General features: G+C 38.4%; 1 protein-coding gene across 27 annotated transcripts in view; it reads right to left on the bottom strand.

Moving 5' to 3' along the window:
• Window positions 1-7,541: 7,541 nt before the first annotated feature.
• The window catches only part of tcf7l2 (transcription factor 7 like 2), an 89,440-nt gene continuing 74,028 nt past the window's right edge, over window positions 7,542-22,953 (bottom strand). For 3 of the 27 annotated variants that reach the window (XM_031314909.2, XM_031314902.2, XM_031314914.2), the window contains 9 exons: window positions 21,960-22,062; window positions 20,883-20,969; window positions 16,569-16,691; window positions 16,299-16,461; window positions 15,816-15,923; window positions 15,077-15,125; window positions 14,238-14,288; window positions 12,990-13,062; window positions 7,542-9,798 (listed from right to left, as the gene is read on the bottom strand). In XM_031314909.2, the coding sequence (XP_031170769.1) occupies window positions 9,342-9,798; window positions 12,990-13,062; window positions 14,238-14,288; window positions 15,077-15,125; window positions 15,816-15,923; window positions 16,299-16,461; window positions 16,569-16,691; window positions 20,883-20,969; window positions 21,960-22,062 (1,214 nt within the window). In that variant the 3' untranslated portion in view covers window positions 7,542-9,341. Of the gene's footprint in view, window positions 9,799-11,757; window positions 11,819-12,347; window positions 12,421-12,989; window positions 13,063-14,237; window positions 14,289-15,076; window positions 15,141-15,815; window positions 15,924-16,298; window positions 16,462-16,568; window positions 16,707-20,882; window positions 20,970-21,959; window positions 22,063-22,953 lie in introns of all 27 variants that reach the window. The other 24 variants (XM_031314898.2, XM_035997337.1, XM_035997340.1 and 21 more) reach the window with 19 other exon arrangements.

Consider the following 22,953-nt stretch of genomic DNA (forward strand, 5'->3'; position numbering starts at 1 on the left):
GTATGTCCAAAAAAGTCATGGTATAGTATGTCAAAAAAAGTATTTGTATAGTATGTCATGAAAATTACAAAAGTCATAAAAATCATCAATCAAGTCATTAAAACATTGCGTATAGTGTCAGGTTTTTCTTTGGACAACAGACTTCAATATTCACTTGTTTTAGATGTGAATCAAACCCACAACTTCTGTTTCATTAAAAAAGGCAAAGTATAGTATGTCAAAAAGTCATAAAAAAAGTCATAGTATAGTATGTTGAAAAATGGACACACAACCTCTGATTCTCCAAGCAGTCACCAGCAAAGAATCAAAACAAAAGCCAAATTTCATAAATAAAGTCATCTATAGTATGTCATAAAAAAAGTCATAATATAATATGTCATAAAAAAGTCATAAAAAGTTATAGTCTATTGTGTCTAGCAAAAGTCATAAAAAGTCATAGTATATTATGTTGAATAAAGTCATGGTATATTATGTTGAATGAAGTTATGGTATATTATGTCGAAAAATGTCATATTGTACATCGCAAAAAGTCATAAAAAAGTCATAGTATTGTATGTCGAAAAAAGTCATGGTATGAGTATATCAAAAAAAAGTAATTAAAATGTCATGGTAAAAAAAAGTCATAGTATTGTATGTCATAAAAATGACAAATGTCATAAAAAGGTCATAGTAGGGTGTGTCATAAAAAATGAAAAAAAAGGTCATTGTGTAGTATATTGAAAAAAATATTAGAAACAGGGCACCCCAGTAGCTTAATGGTCTGTAGAATTAAGGCTCAATTCTAATCACAGTTCCCAGGGTTTGATCCCAGCCCTAGACACCCTGCTAAGTGTCTTACTTTCACTGTCTGAATAAAATATCTGAAGAAAACCTTTTTGAAAAATGTCATAGTATAGTATGTTAAAAAAGGTCATTAAAAAGCCATAGTATAGTATGTAAAAAAAAAAAATCCTAAAAAAGTCATAGTATAGTATGTCGAAAAAAGTCATGGTATACTATTTTGAAAAAAAGTCATTAAAAAATCAAAGTATAGTATGTCGAAAAAAGTCATAAAAAAGTCACACTATAGTACGTCGAAAAAAGTCATGGTATCGTATGTCATAAAAATGACAAAAGTCATAAAAAAAGTAAGTACAAAAATAACGTTTCAGTCACACCTGTGAATTTACCTGATGAAGGTCTAAGACAGAAACGTATTTTTCTAAATAAATTATAGCTTGTGTAATGGTCAGTGTGCGGGACTTTTCTCTAATAGTATAGTATGTCGAAAAAAAATAAAAGAGTCATAGTATAGTATGTCGAAAAAAGTCATAGTATAGTATGTAGAAAAAAAAACATAGTATAGTATGTCAGAAAAAGTCATAGTATAGTATGTTGAAAAAAAGTCATAATGTAGTAGAAAAAAAAGTCATAGAAATGTCATAGTATGTCAGCAAAAGTCATAGTATAGTATGTCGAAAAGATTCATAGTATATATGTCGAAAAAGTCATAGTATAGTATGTTGAAAAAAGTTATAAAAACGTCATATTATAAAGTATGTCGAAAAAAGTCTTAGATACAAGGCACCATAGTAGCTCAATGGTTAGGGTGTGTACCATTATGGCTCAATACTAAGCACAGCAGCCATGGTTTGATTCCAGCCATAGACACCCTGCTTAATGTTGTTCTGACCAAATAAAATGCCTGAAGAAAACCTTTTTGAAAAATGTCATAGTATAGTATGTCAGAAGAAATCTTAAAAAAGTCATAGCATAGTATGTCGAAAAAAGTCATAAAAATGTCATAGTATGTCGACAAAAGTCATAGTATAGTACGTCGAAAAAAGTCATAGTATGATACGTCGAAAAAATCTTAAAAATGTCATAGTATAGTATGTCGGGAAAAAAAGTCGGTAACACTTTACTTGAAGATATCTACATAAGAGTGACATGACACTGTCATGAACACATGACACTGTCATGACACAGTCATGACACATGAACCCTAACCCTAACCATAACTTGTCATGACAAAAACCGAATAACACTTACTAAAAGAAGCGTTATGTCATGAACGTTTATGACTTGTTTATCATGTTTATGACACGTTCATGATGAAAAAAGTCATATTTTTGCATGTCGAAAAAAAGTCATAGTATAGTATGTCAAAAAAAGTTTTAAAAAGTCGTAGTATAGTATATCAAAAAGTCATAGTATGGTATGTCAAAAAAAGTCATACTATAGTATGTCATAAAAAGTTATAAAAAAGTAATTGTGTAGTATGTCTAAAAAAGTCATGGAAAAAAGGCACCTTAGTAGCTCAATGGGTAGGGTCTGTATCAATAAGGCTAAATTCTAATCACAGCTACCAGGCTTTGATTCCAGACACCTTGCTGAATGTCTTTCTGTTTTTGACCAAACAAAATTCCTAAAGAAAACCTTTTTGAAGAATATCATAGTATAGTATGGCAAAAACAAGTCATAAAAAATGTCATAGTATAGTATGTCAAAAAAAGATTTAGATACAAGGCACCCCATTAGCTCAATGGGTAGGGTGTGTACCATAAAGGCTCAAGTCTAATCACATCTTCCAGGGTTCAATTTCAGCCCTGGATACCCTGCTAAATGTATTCTTGTTACTGTCCAAATAAAATGCCTGAAGAAAACCTTTTTGAAAAATGTCATAGTGTAGTATGTCTAAAAGAGTCATGGTATACTATGTCGAAAAAGTAATAAAATGTCATAGTATAGTATGTCAAAAAAAAGTCATAGAATAGTATGTCGAAAAAAAGTCATAATATGGTTTGTCGAAATAAGTCATAGTATAGTATGTCGAAAAAAGTCATAGTATATTATGTCGAAAAAAGTCATAGTATAGTATGTCGAAAAAGTCATGGTATAGTATGTCGAAATAAGTCATAATATGTCATAGTATAGTATGTTTATAAAAGTCAAAGAAAAAATAAAAGTGAAAAAAGTCATAGTATATTACGTTGAAAAAAAGTCATAGTATAGTATGTCGAAAAAAATTATAAAAAGTCATAATATAGTAGTTTGAGAAAAGTCAGTATATAGTGTGTCGAAAAAAAAGTAATAATATGTCGGGAAAAAAAGTCTTAGTACAGTATGTCGAAAAAAAGTCTTTAGCATGTTGAAAAAAAGTCATAGTATAGTATGTCGAAAAAAAAATCATAGTATAGTACATCATAAAAATTTATTAAAAAAAATCATGGTATAGCATGTTGAAAAAAGTAATTGTATAGTATGTCGAAAAGTATGTCAAATTAAACTCTTAGTATGGTATTTCGAAAAAAAGTCATAAATATATTACAGTATAGTATGTCGAAAAAAGTCATATTATAGCATGTAGAAAAAAGTTATAAAAGAGTCAATGTATAGTATGTCGAATAAAGTCATAAAAATGTCATAGTATAGCATGTCGGAAAAAAATCTAAAAATCATGGTATAGTATGTCGAAAAAAGTCAACATATATGTTGAAAAATGTTTAAAAACTTTCATTGTATATAGTCTGTCAAAAACAAAATCATAAATATGTCATAGTATGTCGAAGAAGCCTTGGATAGAAGGCACTCCAGTTGCTCAATGGTTAGAGCGTGTACCATTAAGGCTCAATACTAAGCACAGAACCCATGGTTCGATTCCAGCCACGGGCTCACTTCTGAGTATGTTTCTGTTTCTGACCAAATAAAATGCCTGAAGAAAGCCATTTTGAAAAATGTCATAGTATACTATGTTGAATGAAAGTCATAGTATTGTACGTTGAAAAAATGACATACTATAGCATGTTGAAAAAAGTGTAAAAAAGTCATAGCTTAGTATGTCTAAAAAAATAATTTGAAAAATGGCACCCCTGTAGCTCAATGGGTAAGGTGTGTGGCTCAATTCTAATCTCAGCTTCCAGTGTTCGATTCCAGCCATGGAAACCCTGCTGTTATTGTCCAAATAAAATGCCTGAAGAAAGCCTTTTTGAAAAATGTCATAGTATAGTATGTTGAAAAAAGTCAAATTATATGTTGAAAAATGTTTTGTTTTTTTAAATTACATTGTATATAGTATGTCAAAAAAAATCATAAAAAAGTAATTGTATAGTATGTCAATAAAAAGTCATAGTATAGTATGTCGAAAAAAATAATAAAAAGTCATAGTATAGTATGTCAAAAAAAGTCATAGTATAGCATGTCATAAAAAGTTATAAAAAAGTCATAGTATAGTACGCGGAAAAAAATGATAAAAAGTCATAATATAGTATGTCGAAAAAAATCAGAAAAAGTCATAGTATAGTAACTCGAAAAAAAGTCATAGTATAGTATGTCGAAAAAAAGTCATAATATGGTATGTTGAAAAAAGTCAAAAATATGTCATAGAATGTGTATATATAGAATGTCGAAAAAAGTCATAAAAATGTCATAGTATGTCGAAAGAAATCATAGTATACTATGTCGAATAAAGTCATAGTATAGCAGCTTCAGAGCTGTTTCTGGTTAAACAGAAAGGTCTCAAGAGGTTTTAAAGGTATATTGAAGGGATTCTGTCCATAATGTTGTCAGACCCTTAGAATATTAATCTGAGCCTGTCAGTGGCATTATGTCGAAAAAAATTATAAAAAAAGTCATAGTATAGTATGTTGAAAAAGTAAAAACAAAAATCATAGCATAGAATGTCGAAAAAAGTCATAAAAATGTCACAGTATGTCGGCAAAAATCATAATATAATATGTCGAATAAAGTCATAGTATAGCAGCTTCAGAGCTGTTTCTGGTTAAACAGAAAGGTCTCAAGAGGTTGTAAAGGTATATTGAAGGGATTCTGTCCATAATGTTATCAGACACTTAGAATATTAATCTGAGCCTGTCAGTGGCATTATGTTGAAAAAAATTATAAATATGTCATAGTATAGTTTGTCGAAAAAAGTCATAGTATAGTATGTCAATAAAAAGTCATAGTATAGTATGTTGAAAAAAAGTCATAATATGGTATGTCAAAAAAAGTCATAAATATGTCATAGTATAGTGTGCTGAAAAAAAGTCATAGTATAGTATGTTGAAAAGAATAATAAAAAGTCATAGTATAGTATGTTGAAAAAAAGTCATAGTATAGTATGTCGAAAAAAGTTATAAAAACGTCATAGTATAGTACATGGAAAAAAATGATAAAAAGTCATAATATAGTATGTTGAAAAAAATCATAAAAAGTCATAGTATAGTATGTCGAAAAAAAGTCATAGTATAGTATGTCGAAAAAAGTCATAGTATAGTATGTCGAAAAAAAGTCATAATGTAGTATGTCGAAAAAAGTCATGAATATGTCATAGTGTAGTATATCGAAAAAAGTTATGGTATAGTATGTTGAAAAAAGTCATAGTATAGTATGTCGATAAAAGTCATAGTATAGCATGTTGAAAAAAGTCATAAATATATCACAGTATAGTGTGTCAAAAAAGTAAAGTATAATATGTTGAAAAAAAATAATAAAAAGTCATAATATTGTATGTCGAGAAACGTCATGGTATAATATGTCGAAAAAAATCATACTTTAGCATGTCGGAAAAAAAGTCATAGTATAGTATGTCGAAAAAAAGTCATAAAAATGTCACAGTATGTCGAAAAAAATCATAGTATAATATGTCGAATAAAGTCATAGTATAGCAGCTTCAGAGCTGTTTCTGGTTAAACAGAAAGGTCTCAAGAGGTTTTAAAGGTATATTGAAGGGATTCTGTCCATAATGTTGTCAGAATATTAATCTGAGCCTGTCAGTGGCATTATGTCGAAAAAAATTATAAAAAAAGTCATAGTATAGTATGTTGGAAAAAAATCATACTTTAGCATGTCGGAAAAAAAGTCATAGTATATAGTATGTCGAAAAAAAGTAAAAAAAAAATCATAGCATAGAATGTCCAAAAAAAGTCATAAAAATGTCACATTATGTCGAAAAAAGTCATAGTATAGTATGTCAAAAAAAAGTCATAATATGGTATGTCGAAAAAAGTCATAAATATGTCAAAGTATAGTGTGTTGAAAAAAGTCATAGTATAGCATGTCGAAAAAGTTATAAAAAAAAGTTATAGTATAGTACGTGGAAAAAAATGATAAAAAGTAATAATATAGTATGTTGAAAAAAATCATAAAAAGTCATAGTATAGTATGTCGAAAAAAAGTAATAATATGGTATGTCGAAAAAAGTCATAAATATGTTATAGTATAGTGTGTCGAAAAAAGTCATAGTATAGTATGTCATAAAAGTGACATAAGAAGTCATACTATAGTATTTCATAAAAAGTCTAGCATAGTATGTCGAAAATAGTCATAGTATAGTATGTCGATAGTATGTGTTAAAAATAGTTACAAAATATATTATTTCGGAAAAAAAAAAAAGTCATAAAAAAGTCATAGTATAGTATGTCAAAGACTGACAAAGTCATAGAATAACATGCCATAAATCATAAAGAAGTCAGAGTATAGTATGCCATCAATCATAAAAAGTCATAGTATAGTATTACAAAAAATGTCTTAAAAAAGTCATAACATAGTATGTTATAAAAAAGTAATGATATAGTATGCCATAAAAAGTCATAAAAAAGTCATAGTATAGTGTGTCAAAAATGACATAAGTCTCGTTCTCAAAATCCCTTCTCTACAGGAAACAACAACCTTCAAGCTATCGTGCAACAAGGCAGGCCTGCTTGGTTCTGTCGGGGAATGATTTTAAGATTTACAAAGAATATGTTTACGGCATTTACTCTCTAACTGGGACGTTTTTGAGAGTGATTGGTTGGATTGCTGTGGACATACACATGGCAATATACTGGTAAGAGCAATGAAGTTTAACCATGTCTCCAGCTAATTTAAATAGCTCACGTTACTGTATTGTGGGAACAGTTAACTTAATTTAATATTGTATGTAGCGTTTTTTTTTTGCGGGGTGTAAATGTTCCACGAAAACAAGTTCTTTCCTGGGACTATTTTGCAGAGCCACTGTCGCTGCGTCTGGAGTTTTTTCTCCTATCCCAGAATGTATCTGTAGTGTAGCCAGACATTACTCCACAGCGCTGTGGAGCTCTGGCAATGCGAGACCACTAACAGTGGAATTTGTAGAAACTGTTTCTTGAGCTGAACTGTATTAAAACTTCCTCTTCCTCTCTGTCTTCATTTTTTTTGCATTACATTTTTGACAATTAGAGTTGGGACAATGGTGACCTTCTCATTGATCATTCCTTAGCTTTCTGTTGGAGCTTACTGCTTACACAAGTAACACTGCGTGCTGCTCTGCTTACAAATTTGGCCAATGCATTTTAATGAAACCTGATACAGTATTTCCAGTTTTATTTACAATGTCATTGTTTTCTATTAGACTATTACTTTAGTCATTTTATTTCAACAAGGTATTTAAATTATTGTCATATGCTTTGGTGACTCTTTATGAACTGTAGAGAACTGTAGCTGAATGAATGAATGAATGAGCTACTTGCCGAGATTCTGTTTAAACACTTTCTTAGGTCACTGCACCTGCCAGTGAATTTCTGAATAAAAGGAAGACACAGATGTGCACATACTAAGTTGCTTTTATTAATACAGAACTGCATGCTACAGAGACTGTACAGCATAAACATTTATTCATTACAAAAAAACATGGTTTTTGAACCATTTAAAATAACAGGAAAAACAAACAAACAAAAAGATAAGAGCATAAAATAGAACAGGAACATCACAGCCGTTAAGGAAACATTCAAACTATTTATCATTAGCATCTTAATAAACCAGAGAAGAAATCGACAGATTACAGTCGCGTCATGTCAACTACAATGGCACCGAGTGGATGATTCTCTTGTAGCTTTTTTTACAGCCTCTTGCAACATCAACATGCCTATTTTTTCTATCTACCTATATGTAGTAGTGTACTTAAAAGTGGCAGTTTGTGTATTTTTTTGTATTTAATAGTTTTTTTATGAACCTCCTAATATACATAATTTGGCCCTTGTGGGTTTATACAGTATGATGTCCGCCTTTTTATTAAGTTTAAATTTTAATATTTGACAATTTGCTACCAAACACATTTGTTATAGCAACATTTATACTACATACATAGCAATCTATGTAACGTCACAGCAAAGAATGGTATCGAAAATAAAATAAAAACGACAAAAACAAACAAAAAAAGGATCCCTACAGCATGGTTGGTTAGAGGGGCAGAGAAAATTATCACAAAATTTGGCACGGAAAATCTGTACACAAATCTACAGTCTGAGAGATGTGACTGTGCAATAAAAAAGAAGGGCTTTAGACACTTTTCCAACTACTGAAGACACGGCACCCACTGTCTTGTTTCAAGTTTTCTTTTCTTCTTTTTGTAAAATGGCTTATAGACACATTTCTTGAAATGAAGTTGTGCATACTTCTGTTCATGAGATCTACACAGTACACTGAGTGGAATCCAGGTTTTCAGCAAGGAAAGAAATCAATAACAAAAGATTTGCCTTTTAAAACCTCCTTGTAAAAATGGATCATTCATATATAAGTCGCTTACCTTAAGAAAAACAATTTGTACAATGTATTAAGAAAAAAAAGTCAAAAAGAGACACGTACAAGATACAACAAGCAATCTCTAAAGCAATAAATACTACTGGTCCTAGCGTTGTGACATTTTTAATAACCCTCAACCCTCCCACCCCGACCTCCCCTCAAGCCCACCCAATTTGCCTGACTCCACCCCAAAGGTAAACAACAAAGAAAAAAGACAACGCAGTGGAAGAATGCATATTTAACACAGTAATCCCCCCTCCCCATTATTCTGTACATTTAAACAAGAACAAGTAACATCACAATTAAAGTTGTTCCTCAGAGAGGTGTCACCACCAGCCTCATGCCCTCCTAGAGTTTGAACAGATGTCAAATGATTGGTTCGCAAGCTCGTATTTAATACAAATAAAGAAGGAGAACCAACTCTTTCAAGAAAAGGGCTCACTGAATAATCTAGCCTACCTTTTTATATCCATCTTTTAAACATTTTGAAGTTGAACTAGATAATTTTTCTGTTTGCACTGTTAAACACTACAAAAAAAGACAAAACAAAATTCATAAAAATTTTGGCAGATTCACAAAGCTATACTACAGCTCATTGTATCATTTCTTTATAATAATTAGATTTTTTTTTTGATAATGATGGGTCAAATATTGACCAATGAACTTTAATAAAACAAAAACTAAAATTTCAAAGCCTTATGGCACAGAAACATAAAGAGAAATGAACTGACAGCAAGTGAAATATAGCAGAGAGAGGGCCTAGAAAGGAGTGTGTGTGTATGTGTATGTGCAGAGCTAGAAAAGAGGAGAAGAATAAAGGTAGACTATTCTATAGACTTGGTCACTAGCGACAGAGGCTGGGGGGCCGTGGAGGAGAGGAGCGAGTGGGAATGACACAGCGATGCCGAGGGCCGGACCATTGAGGACGCCACAGAGGAGCCCGGCTGCCGCGAGGACGAGACGTCACCGCGCTCCAGGGCTCCGTTGTGGGAGGAGGTGCCGGGCGTTTTCCTAGCTGCAGCAGAGTTTTCCAGCTGAACCAAAGATGGTGGTGGAGGCCCAACCAGGAGGTGCGGGTGGTGGAGTGGCTGGTGGGCCGGTTTCATAGTCAGTGAGAGAGGTTGCATTTGTTCAGTCTGAGGTTTGGACTCTTTTGAGGAGGGGGAGGGAACCACTGAGGAGGGGGAGGATGGGGGGGAGTCTAGTAAGCTTCCGTCCGTAGAGGGAGGACTGGCACAGCTGCCTTCACCTTGGATGTAGCGAATGCACTTTTTTTTTCTCCTGAGGGACAAGGCGAGAGAAAGAGAGCATCTTTTAGCACCACATCTTCAAACTGCATCACCTCTTAGCACTGTTGCTGACCTAAATGCACCTTTGCCTTTTTAAATTCAGGAAAACCACTACTTGTAAACTGGTTTTACATAACATAACATTTTGCAGGTGCATTTAAGTAGCTTGTGCTAAGACGAAAGGTAGAAATGACAGTCAATTTCCAAATACTAAACCATCAGACAGGACAGACACGAAGGAAAGATCACAGGTGAAGCAGCTGGACAGGAAGCAGCAGGGAAATGAAAAGCACACACAGAGATGATGATGATAATGATGAAAAAAGATTAGATGTAGTAATGGTTGCTCTCTGGATGTAAACTCTGCCTTTCTTACAGGCAGAGCTACAGCTGGAGATCAGCCTGTTCTCTCCAGCAACACGAGGTAACTGGACCCGTCTCACTCGTCTAACTCTATCTGGCCCTGCTCTCTCTTCTCCTGAGGGGACAGAGTTTGGATACGAGGCGAAAAAGTCAACAAGATCCACACTACTCCGCATCTGCCCCACAGACACAAGTGTGTGTGCGTGAGGGGTCAAGGCATCATGTTTGCATTCCTGCCTGGGGTCGGGACCCTCCCCCTGTCTGCTGATTCCTGAGGCCAGGCCCGTTGCGCTTAGTGGAACCTGATGAACAAGGGAGGGGGGGGGGGGGCGTAGGAAGTTGTTGCATTTGTCTGCAGTGACTCTGCTGCGAAGGCTGTGTGCAGATTTGGTTAAGGGGGAATCTCTGCCCACCTCATCTTTACCCTGACCCTGGCAGTGACCCCTCTCTCAGCTCTCCATTCTATCACAAGAATGCCTGAAGGCCATGGAGTATTAGTATTTAAGACTCAGGGACAGGGACTAGATAAAAAAAATACTTATAAAAAAAGAAAGATTGAGGATTTTGGAACATATTAGGCTCATCTACTGTTTAATTAAGGTTGTCAAATCAAACATTTTTCTTGTAATTCTGAAGGAGTAAAATGTCTACATAAACACAAACAAAGAGATCAGATGAATGAGAATGAAAAGAAAAAGGGACATCAACAAATCACATGAAAAGGGCTCACGAAACCTTGATCACATGCTAGGGTGAAAGACAAGCATGCATTTTAAATACACTCGACAGTGTAGGGACACAACACCGGACAGTATAAAAAGTCTAGGTCTAAGAGTGGGATTAAGGCTTTTAGAGCATTCTACACTGATACTGTAGCGCTGGGTGTTGCGGAGTATCGACCGGATGTAAAAAGGTATCATTTGCCACTACATAGACATCTTGCTCTCGATAACTGTCTGTCAAACTGCAACAAATGAGCTAATATCCATTTTTTAACAGACATATCGATTCATAGTATGTGCCTGTGTATGTTATTGATTTTTCCGTCTCGGGGGAAATTACACCAGATGCATCTTTTAGGAAATGGAGCCCAGAGAGAACTTTTAACCTCTCGACTCCTAAAACAAAGATTGAATTATCGCGCTTTACAGTCTCCTGATCTGCTGATCTGCTATTATTGTTTAAGGAATAATGCAGTATTTTTAATAATGTGAGTTTCAGCTGGAAGGGAAATAATAGAGCCAAGTGGAAACACCAACAGTGGCAGACTGTGTGTAGGTGGGGTGAGTTTTTCAAACACAAAAAGTATAGGTGATAAATGTTCTTGAAATAGGTTTAAAAGCAGCTCAGAATGGCCTCTTAATGCTGCAGTAAAGTGCAGCAATATACAAAAATCTGACTAAATGTTTGATTTTGAGCCGACCCATTTAAAAGATTAAAACAATACAAATGAAACGTGTAGCAGCAAAAACAGACAATGTGTTGCAATGGTTGGTGTTGAAGAGTTGTCACAAGAAAGTGGTGGGGCAAGGGTGTGGTGCAAGCCAGACAAAGAGAAGGGTATTACTTAGCAGAAACAAATACCTACCATGAAAATATTCCCAATTCAAAGACTGCTTGTGTCAGAACAGAAAGACAACAGGTAGGGACTAAGTAAGGGTTATTGAAGAGGAGTTTGGAGGAAGAAGAGGTGGAGAGGGAGGAGGAGGAAGAGGGCACAGAAAAGAGTGTCACTGAGCAGGCCCTCAGAGAAAGCAGGGCTAAATTTGTAAGCATAACATTGTTATTCAAAGGATGCCAATTAGAACATACATGGACAATGCATGGAGAGAAAATGGATTTCAACCATAACAAGTCAGATTGTAAGGAATGTTATTCCAAATGACATTAGGAAACTATGATCTTGCAGCAAGATATTTTGTTGAGATGAAATACTGAGTAATCTTATTTAGAAATCCATTTTCTGCCACTGGGCTTGAACCGAGTTCAATGAGGAAAAATTGCTGTGAGGGAATTTATAGCAGGAAGCTCCTCAGTAAGGAAAAGGAGCAGAGGAGTTTGCCATCTGTTACCACGCTGATGGAAACATGTTTGAGAGGAATATCTGAGCAAATAATCAAGGAGAAGAAGCTGCTCATTGTGGATGTCTTCCTCCCATTGGTACTACAGCAGTTATACCTGCATGGTTTGCACCATAAACTCAGCTGGTCAAGCCCGAACAAGGCACGACACTTCTTTGGGGTATTTGCATCTGTTAGCCAAAGAGGTAGACACAGACATACACACAGAGACAAAAAACAAAAGAAAAAGAAAGAAAAAACAAAATGGACACGTCATTGCACAGACAAAAACATGTAGCCAGGGCTTAGGTTTAGGCTGGCAACACTGGGATGTCCTCCATATTGAACAAGCCATCAGGCTCCAGATCCTCCAAGCCCCGACCTGCCAGTTTAGGATTTCTGACCAATCTCAGTGAGGCTTATTGTACTGTACATCCTGCAATGAAACCCCCTGTAACCCTGTAGATGTTTCTGCATCGATACATACGCACAGACACCATTCACACAAACACTCTGGCATATGCTGGTAATACCCTTCTTCCCAAACAGGAGGTAAAAAAAAATCAAATAGTGGGAACCTAGAGATAGACCGGCAGGGCGTGGCTGGAGGAAGCTGAGAGGTCACGATAGCCTGGCAGGACAGACAGTGGGAAGAAAAGAGGAAGAAGAGGCAGCAGCAGAGTGCGAAGAAGGAAGTCCCAGTGTACAGTTACCCAGCCTTCACCTGGCCCTGGCTGGTGCAAGCACACACCATACACACCTGCACGGGCCACACCAGTTATTCTGTTGATCAAGCCCAAAGCGCGCTCGACACTTCTTAGGAGCGCTCAGGTCTGATGCCACAACAGGAAGGGGAAGCCAGCAGAGAGGAGGAAAAGAACCAAAACCAAAAACAATAAGGAACAGAAATCAAAAGGAGGAGAGAAATAAGGAGAAAAAAACAGGTAACAGTGAATCTATGAAGCTTAGCAGTGGCTCATTGTGCAAGAAATCCCCCGCCCCCCCCCCAAAACAAACACACACCCGTAAAGCCATTCTCAAGTGTGCCTTTAAAGACAGGACTGGACACAATTAGTGTGTTTTAGACATTAGCCAAATCAAAATGCATGTAAATTATCAAATTATGACACAATATGGAAACAATCACTTTTAGTAATCGAAATTCTGACTGAAGTTAAAGCTGAAGATAAGATGCTTATTTGGTCAAGAGGGTATAAATGGTGCAAATGCAAGTTGGATTAATTAACTGCTTGTTATCAGTGCACTATGGTTTCAAAAAGAAGAACTAGGCAGCAGTAGCAGAGTGCTGAATTAGCCCTAGCCAGGGGAAGGATTGAAAAGGCTGGAACCTGAGGAGGGAATCTACTCCTTAGACCTGGCATCAAACAGATGACTGTTTTCCATCAACAATGGCTGTCTGTTGCAAAAAAGCTGCCAGTCACATGCTAGCTCTACCCAGTAACCGTGTGATTATCAGAAGTAGAGCAGAGTGACAGAAGAATATTGTGGTGGAGTGTTTAAGACCAGGTCTTGGCTGAGTAGAGACAGATTTAAAGGGGGAGTAAGCCAAACTCATGCTGACCTTTAGGATAGCGCAGCTACTTAAGCATTTAGATTAAGGAGGTTTACCCTGACATCACATCCTTCAGGTCATACTCCACAATGATAGCCTAACTTTATATATATAGTATATATACAGCATAGTTTCTCCAGCATACTGCATAGTAATTATGCCAAAATACGGAAAATGCTTAAGATTAAATAGCAACATGTGTAAATTGAGGTAGACTAAATGAAATATAATCTAGCTTGAAGTCAAATAAACAGTAACAACATTTTAAGAAAAGAAAGCAGCAAACAAAGCAAAAAGAGCATATTTAGATAGAATTTTATCTTAAACCTGTCTAATTTTGCACATTCATTGATAAATAAATATACATTAATTTAAAAAAAAAAGAAGAATAAAAAAAACAAGTTAGTAATTTAATACTCAAAATGACATTAGCACCTGTAATCGGAGGGAGTGAAAGGCAAGGGTTTGGAAAATATTCTCTGTGTTCTGAAAAAAAAGAACAGATAGAGAGGCCTTCAAGAAGAAATCCGTCACCAAACGAGCGCAAAGTACATAATAACAAGTCGCCAAAGCTCCTCACAAAACGATCAGAAGAATATGAATCATTAGAATAAAAATGGATGAATCACAGAATTAGCAAACCTCCTTAATTTTGGGATGTAAGTGATTTTTCTTATGTTGATATAAAAGCATGCATGAAAGCAAGCAAGGGGCAGCCCAACAAGCACACACACACACACACACACACACACACACACACACACACACACACACACACACACACACACACACACACACACACACACACACACACACACACAGTACTGTAGTGCGGTCTATCTGCAGGGCACAGGCATTATAAAACGGGGCCACGCACACAACACTAGCAAAGTTAATGGCTCTCACAATGCTTCAACTTCACATTCTCAAAACATACATGTAGCAATACCAGAACGCTAAGGGGCAAAGGGGGAGGGGGGGGGGTGTCAAGAGGGGAGGTGAGAAGGACTGTGGGGGTGTCATGCATATTCAATTGTTATTAGCTGGGGAAGGCTAGGGGAAAATGGGAAAAGGGGGGTATTACAAGCAACTCTACAATTTAAATATTGCATTGGGTATGATACAAAAAAAGAAAGAAAAAAGCCAGGCACAATAACAAAAAAAAAAAAACATAACACAAAAAAACTAGCTTGACTTTTATCTTGCAAGATGTCACATCTGCCTGACACATGATGGGGCTCTTCTAATATGGGAGATAATTGCAGCTCACTTACCATTGCTCTCTGCTTGCTGCTTTTCCCTTTTTCTCTTCTTCCTTTTCCCCTGTTGGTTAGCCGCCAAAAAAATAGAAAGAAAAAAATAGACACAGACAGGAACCTTAGTTATTATATTGCAGAATGCCCAAAACATGAAACAGAGAATAGGACTTTTCTTTGTGTTTACTTATTTATTTATTCATTCATTCTTTCTCTGCCTTTTTTTTCTGTCTCTGCCCTCCGGTTTGTAACAGCCACTGCAGGCCAGACAAGAATTATCCCTTCTCTCTCTGGTTTTCTGCTCTTTTCTTCTTTTTCTCTTATCTTTCGTCTTATTTTCCTCTGCTCTGTGAACATCTAGACATCTTGACGAGCTTCTGTTATGGAGCTTCTGATTTCTCAAAGGCCGCTAGTGGAAGACTCTGGTCAGCTTGATCCCAAAACTGGACAAAACTGATGAAAATCTGCGCACTTATGTGACAGAACAAAGTGTCTAGGGCATAAAACATTCCGCCGAGGATTCATATAAACAACATCATGATCAGACGTTGTTACAAATATTCCTTCATGTCATAACAAAGTGGGCTTAGGTCAAGCCAATGTGTCCAGACTTAGATATACATATCAAAAGAAAATTACAAGAAGAAAGTGATCCCTCAGGCTAGAAAAGAGCAAAATAAAGAACTCTTCCTGGTCATGTCACCTAGTGAAAGGGGAAAAGAACAGCCTGTTACGACTTGTAAACTTAAAAACTTACATAGTTGTCTCGTGCTGACCAGCCTGGGTACAGCTGCATGTGGAGCTGTCGCTCTTTCCTGGCCAGCTCGTAGTACTTGGCCTGCTCCTCCCGCGATAGGGCGTGCCACTGTAAAATGAGAAACAAGACACGAAAAGAAGACAGAAAAGATTTTTTTACCATGAACAGGAAATATAAAAAGGTATGCAGGTAAAGAACTGGACATAAATCTACAGTACTGGGCCATCAGGTCACCACAAAAACCTTTTAATCTTCTAAGAGGCCTGTGAATCCCAATCGTAGTCCTTGATTACCACAACTCTGCTTGTGTTCTATCCCGCCAGGCTGCATTCAGCTTGAATCCCAGGCATAAATCAGCCCATGTTAACAATCACATTAGCAAGGCAGAGGGTCCTGAGCACCAGGATTGGGAACCACTTTGATAAGCCCTTGAGTTTGACCATTGCAGTGTTGGTGCGGGTCTAGTGATCTGTTAGGACTTACCCTCCGCCCCAGGATCTGGTTAATGGCAGCGCTTTCCTTCAGTGTGCACTCAGCCACCACCTTGGCCCGCATCTCCTTCATGTAGAGCATGAAGGCATTCAGAGGCTTCTTTATGTGGACCTGCTTCTTTTTCTCCTCTTCCTTTTTAGCATCTGACTGTTTTCTGTGGAGGACCAGAAGGCAGAAAGGTGAGCAGAGTCAACCTACGACTGGTACATCACGTTCATATAAGACCGAAATGTGTGTTAAGGGCAGTGAAAGTTTACTCACGAGCTGTTGAGAGAGATGTCACTGTGGGAGGATTCCTGCTTGACGTTGGGTGTGACGATGGCTGGGTGTGGGATGCCCGTGGTGTGCAAACTGTGGTGAGGGGGCACCATGTGTGGGGGGAACCTAGAGGACAGAAGACTGTGTAAATCGTCAGAATGGACACGGGTGAAATGAGAAGATGGAGCACATGTATACACAAGACTAAAGGGGCTAAATTCCATTTCCATCTTTCAATGACATGTCAAAGTAGAAAGTGTTTTTCAAGTTCCTTCATGGAAATGGAATTGGCCTTTAGCCACAAGAAAAGACATAAATGCACGTACAAACATCCACATGAAAATGTCCGAGGCTTTTTATTATTATTCACAACTAGTTAGGACAGATTTTACTCCTCAAAATGAGTGTTAGATCAAATGTCACACAATATATTTTGAGGACAGAATTCAGCCTGGATTGCTATACACTTCACACAAAAGGTATAACAGCAAGTTACGACAAACCATCATCAACCCATCAGTAAAATATGATTCGAAAGCATGAACGCTATATTGTGTGGCAATAATAAAGTGCAAATTGAACACCCAAAAAAACCTATACACTGAACACTTGGGCCAAGTGCATTTCTTCACCTTTATTTAATCACAACCTCATTGAGATTCATAATTTCTATCAAGAGTGTCCTAACCAATACAGGCAACAATTCAGGTAAAAGATTAAATGCAACACTTTAGCTTGATGGTTCTATGCACCTTAAACTTTTCTATTCATAGTTACAGAGAGACAGTGCACACTGATATATCAGTGCCATCCATAGCTTTTATCTGTGCTGAGACTGATCATGCACTTCTCAGGTCTGGAGGAACCCCGCTCACATTAGGTTCACACTTGCCTTAACAATTGTCACCTATGGTAGCAGAGGAAAAGGTTTCCAAATAAGATTTAAATTTCATCTGTAGATGGAAAAAAATGCCAACTGCATAAATTCATTCATTGTTATATTTGAGGAAACTGCATTTTTAGCAATTGCACTGATATGAACATGCCAGGTTTTGTAGGGGTTTGGGTTTGGAGCTTGAACCATTATGTCTTATCAAGGAATATTGCAAACTAGATTAACATTTTCTATCAAAGTCTAGTATCACTTCAGGTATTGGCTCTCTATTTGCTTCCTCCCATTCTTTTCTGCCAGTTCAGCACTGTCAGCAGCACTGACATTTTTATCTTCATCCCTCTACACTCCTATCATCATTTCATCGTCTCTAACCGCTCAGCATATCGAGGCCAGAAACCCTTATTTATGAAAATGTTTCGCTGGCCGGCACAGCCATAAGACACTGCTGTTCTGTATGTGCCAGTGTATGTATGACACAAATTATTTGTGTTAGATTATTTGAACATGTACACGTCTTATCTGCATGTGCATGTTTACAGTGCTGCACCTTGACTCCATGTGACCACACACAAATTTAAGAGAAGAAAGGAGGATGAAGGAGAAGAAAAAAAAGGAGAAATAATTCTTCTTCTTTTTTAAAGCAGCTCATTATCTGGCTGTGTCTGGCTGCATGGCTCGGAGCCAGAATATAATGATGAGGATAAACTCGCCAGGAACAACTACTTTCTGTTGGAGGCCATCTCAGGGGAGTGCCAGTGCTCTCCCCCTCAAACTCTTTTCCTCTTTTTCTCCTTTCCCCTCTTCTCCCTTCATCACTGACACATTGGTGTTTGTGCCATGTCATGCGTTGATGGGGAGCTCAGCAGCAGTGGCTGCATATCACCCATCATTAGGGCTGCTGCATTTTCCTCGCTCACTCTGTTTCCTCTCTCCCTCCCTCCCTCCTTCTCTCTCTGTGCACTTGTTAAAATTTCCTGTGTTCCAAGATCTATTTTTTTCCTCCTCTTCTTCTTCTTCTTCTTCTTCTCTACTCCTCCCTGTCCCCTCACCACCTCCACGATTCCTATCTTCCTTCTTCCCCTCCTTCTGCTGCCACTGCATGGCCCAGGTTATGGTTTAAACATGACGGCCATCCCTTTGAAGCATGGGGGCATCATCATCATCATCATCATCATCATCCGGGCTCATCAGCAGCAAGCAGCGCCTTGGACCAATTTAACCAACACAGAGAGGGAGACGCAGCAGAGACCCCCACCCATCCACCAACCCCAACCCTGGGGCGCCTACGTCTCAATCTAAAAGGTAAGAATGGCTGGCGGTGTTGGGGGGGGTCACTGGCGCAGCAAGCCCAGTGTCAGCCAGTGCCATTTAATTGCCAATGCGAAGCAGTAGCCCCCGTGCCTGTTTAATGTATAATGATCCGGCTGGTGCGCTTCTCCCGTTCCCAAGGAAAAGAGAGGGAGCGGGTTGATGGGGGAACATATCAAAGGGCAGGCTTAAGCATGAGGGGCAAAGGGGCCTTCATATCGTCCTACCTGTCACACATACATTCACACGCACACACACACAATACCAGGGCCCTGTACTGGCTCCAGCCCTATTATCAAAATAATGTCTTTCAATTGCTCCGCTGTCTCTACTCTCCTTGGCTCTTTTTCCTCCCGTCCTAAAAGAATGCATTTTTTAACAGGACCTAGGTGTAAGGTGCTCATCGCAGGACTACAAGGTACCAGATTCATTCCCTGCATCCTAATTCAGTTCGGGCTACGGCACAGGGGACTGATACTGAAGCAGCGCGCTCATGCAAAGAACTGGCCCCCGACAAGAGTACAAGGCCAGGATGTCTTTTCTCTCACATTTCTTCCAGTCAGCCTGCTCCCTACAAATCGTTTAAACTATCGTATCATAACAGTCTGGTCCATTCTTTGAACAAAACCAACTGGCTGAAGGCTATGTATGAAAGGATTCTGCCATTTTTCTGACACAATTAGACAGATTTTTACTAGATTTAGTCAACAAATTGATTTTTTTTCTCTTCCCTGTCAAAGCCAGAATTTAGATTTTTTTTGGAGATGTGTTAAACCCTGCCATTCTCCAGAGAGCTCCCAGAACCCTCCATCTATTCAGTTATACTAATTCAATTAGGGGCCTCATCATAGAGCATTAGCTCTTCCCCATGGCCAGTCCCCCCACACCCCAGCCAGTATATTCAATTAGCTGCACTGGAAATAAGATGATCACAATGTAGAGGCTGTCATTAAGGGACCAAATTAGCAGTCACTTAAAGCCCAGGTTGGCTGGGTACTGCTGCCAGACGCCGATGTCTGGACAAACCCAACGTCTGACCCTTTGCACCTGAGACTTACTCGGGAAGGGCTGGGAGGGGCAAATCTGTCTCTAATCCAGACACCTTTCTCCAGAATGAATTTAAATGTAACATTTGATGCAATAAGGTATGAATATTTGAATCACTTAAAGGACAGTTTAACAACAAAAAAACAGCTGTGAGAGCTTACAAACTCAGCTTTCCCTTATTTCCAGGGCTATGCTTTAAAACAAATGTCGTTCCCCCTAGTGACCCCTCCCTCCCCGCATCTACATGATCCATCAATGTAACAGGGCATAAGGTCTAAACACACCACCCTCACGAACTGCTTTTCCAATCAGGCTGTGATTAAAGTGAAGCTTGGCCTCATCCCTAGACTCTAAACCAGCCCCGTCCATAGTCCCCTGCTGCAAGGGTGTGTAGGGGGAGGGGGGGAGGCGGAGGCGGAGTTGGAGTAGCAGTTTTTTTGTGCTGTTGCTTTTTTGGGCATTTAGTCATTCAAATTGTTGCTTTCCACACAATATAGAGGACATGCGTCCCTCAAGGGAACAATAAGTAGTTTAACACCAACTGACAAACACACACGCACATGTTTACAAGATGGCAACAAATACACAAACCCCCCATGGGTGCACTAATGTCCACAGCAGCACTTGAGCTGGACCCTAATGGGCAGGACCAAAGAACTAGCCAAGTGTCAGGCCCCCGGCTTATATCATCTAGTCCCCTTCAAAGTGTTGCTGTGTTTGTTTATCGGTCTGGCTGCTCATTTTTCACAGCATGGACATGCCCCAGCTCATTTCAGATCTGCCTGACATGCAGTGGGGGTAAATGTTCTTCAGGGGCCTCATTAGAAAATGATAAATATAATTAATATTTGAGCATGCTAGCTGGACTCACACACTAGAGAATTGGCCTTTTGAAAACAGAGATGGGGAGTGTGAGCTCTCCTTAAGGGAGAAGTTGCTGCTCACCATCTCTGCATGCGAGTGTGCGTTTGTGTTGCTTGTGCATTGCCCTCACAGCCAACACAGACACACAACTGAATGTATGAGTAAGTGAGAAGTGTGTGTTTAGCTCCTAGGTCTTAACTCACCTTGACATGGATGCGTTGACAGTGAGCGCAGTTGGGTAGGGGTGTCTAAAACCCCCTGTTGTGATTGGATAAACAGGTTGACCTTGCCTAGGAAGGGGGAAGAAAAGAAGAAAGGCGAAAAGGTAAAGGAACAGGGTTGATGGAGGAGAAGTTAAAGCCCTCTGTCTCTCTCCTCTCCCCACCGTGGGCCTCTTTATTCTCATTTGATCAGGACAAAAATCTAGGGGATTGCAGAGTGCAGATCAAAGGGAGGAAAACTCTGAACAATTTGAATGCCACAAATCTTGATAGCAATGGCTAATTAAATTTCATAACCCTTCGCTCAGTGTCGACAGAGTGGGACCCTGTTCCTCCCCAAGCTGGAACTAGGTGTTTTGTTGTGATAATTAAAGACGAAGCGCGGGTCTCTTTAATGGAGCCATCACACTAATTGAGGTCTACACATCCAAAGACAAACAATAATGAATGTAAATTTATACCAAAATAAAGTGCAGCAAATCAAAGGGCGCCATGGCTGCGCTCGGGGCCTCTCTCGGTATTTAGATCGCGGTGAGAAAACATTAAATTAACAGAGCTTAATTTGTAGCCTTTTGTCATATTAACAAGTGTTGACAAGAGTTACCAGGGGAGAGCCCCCGTGTGGAATTGTGGGTAAAATACGGGCAATCACGGTTCATTACTCTAATTGGACCATACATGGACATGTAAAATAGTATTTGCCACAAAGTAGCAAGCTGAGGTGAGGGCCTGAAGAGACTGTAATGGGTTGTTGTGGTCCAGGAGTGAGAGTGTTAGAAGGTTAAGGGATCCGGTTTGAGTTTAGAGGCCTTAAACACAGAGAGAGCACCTACTCTGGGGACCGAGAGGAGACAGAGACAGCTTCCATACTTGACTTTGTGTACATAAAGAACAACATCCTGCTGTACAGTGTTCACACATGTAAGGTTCTATATGCTACTATTGCTTGCTGTGATTTGGTTTAAAATACAGTTTATTAATCATGATAATATGTGGGTCTTTTCACACAACTCATAAGAGAATACAGTAGAAAGAGTGATAAAAAAAGATTTTGCTTACTGTGGTACTAGCCATCCTAACGGATGAGGGATCTGGCCGACAGCGCCAGGTGACAGCGGGTAATAGGGAGATATATCTGGAGGATGTGGAGGCCTTGGGATTCCTGTGGAAGAAAGAGAATGACAGGAGCAGGGCGGAGGTGGACAGACAAGATGATGACAGAGAGAGAACCAAATCTTTGTCAGTGCTGAATTCATTCTTTGTTGAGAATTTCACATCTGAACGGGGCAGACATCACAGGAGTGCAGATGGGAGGATGAGGAGGAGGAAGAGGGCTTGTTGCTCGCATGTACACAGTGCTAAATCACACTTCCTGATCAAAGGCCTTTGAGGCTGCGGCGGCGGCACAATGTGTTGGAAGAGGCAGAGGGGGGAGAGGTGAAGAGAGAACACCAACACGATTCTTGTCACATTTGTCTACTGATTCAGAAGATTAATTATATAAAATGACTGAGGTTTAGAAGTTAACTAAACACAACAATATAATTAAAGCCTTCTCTGTGATCAGAGAGATGTTCATACAGGGCTCCAGGTTGAGTCAGGCTGATTCACACTGACATAATGGCTGGATGGATATGGATTCTACCTGATATTATGCATGAATAAACCCATATTATAAATACACAGCAGTTACAGATTATGAGCTGAAAGTCAGCATCAGTTGAACTACAAGTTCCTTTTAAGTTGAAGTCAATACTTTTGACTCAGATACTGTAAATGGTTGACTATTTCAATAGCTGTATGTTTCGACACAGTTAATGACAATGTGAGTGCATGTATTGGCTCGTTGTCTCCATTCGTCCAACTGATCCACAGTTTTAACATAAAAACCGTGCAGAATTTAGTTTGTTGTCCCCCACAGACAAACAGTGACAAAGATGTCCAATTTGAGGACAGCTCTCGTTGAGGGAATCGTCGAGCAATCGCAGCATCCACGGTGTTGCCTTCGCTTTCTGTGGCAGCTGACAGGTGAAGAAACTGCATTGACAAGCTG

The sequence above is a fragment of the Sander lucioperca genome, chromosome 22, assembly GCF_008315115.2.
Source record: "Sander lucioperca isolate FBNREF2018 chromosome 22, SLUC_FBN_1.2, whole genome shotgun sequence".
NCBI lineage: Eukaryota > Metazoa > Chordata > Actinopteri > Perciformes > Percidae > Sander > Sander lucioperca.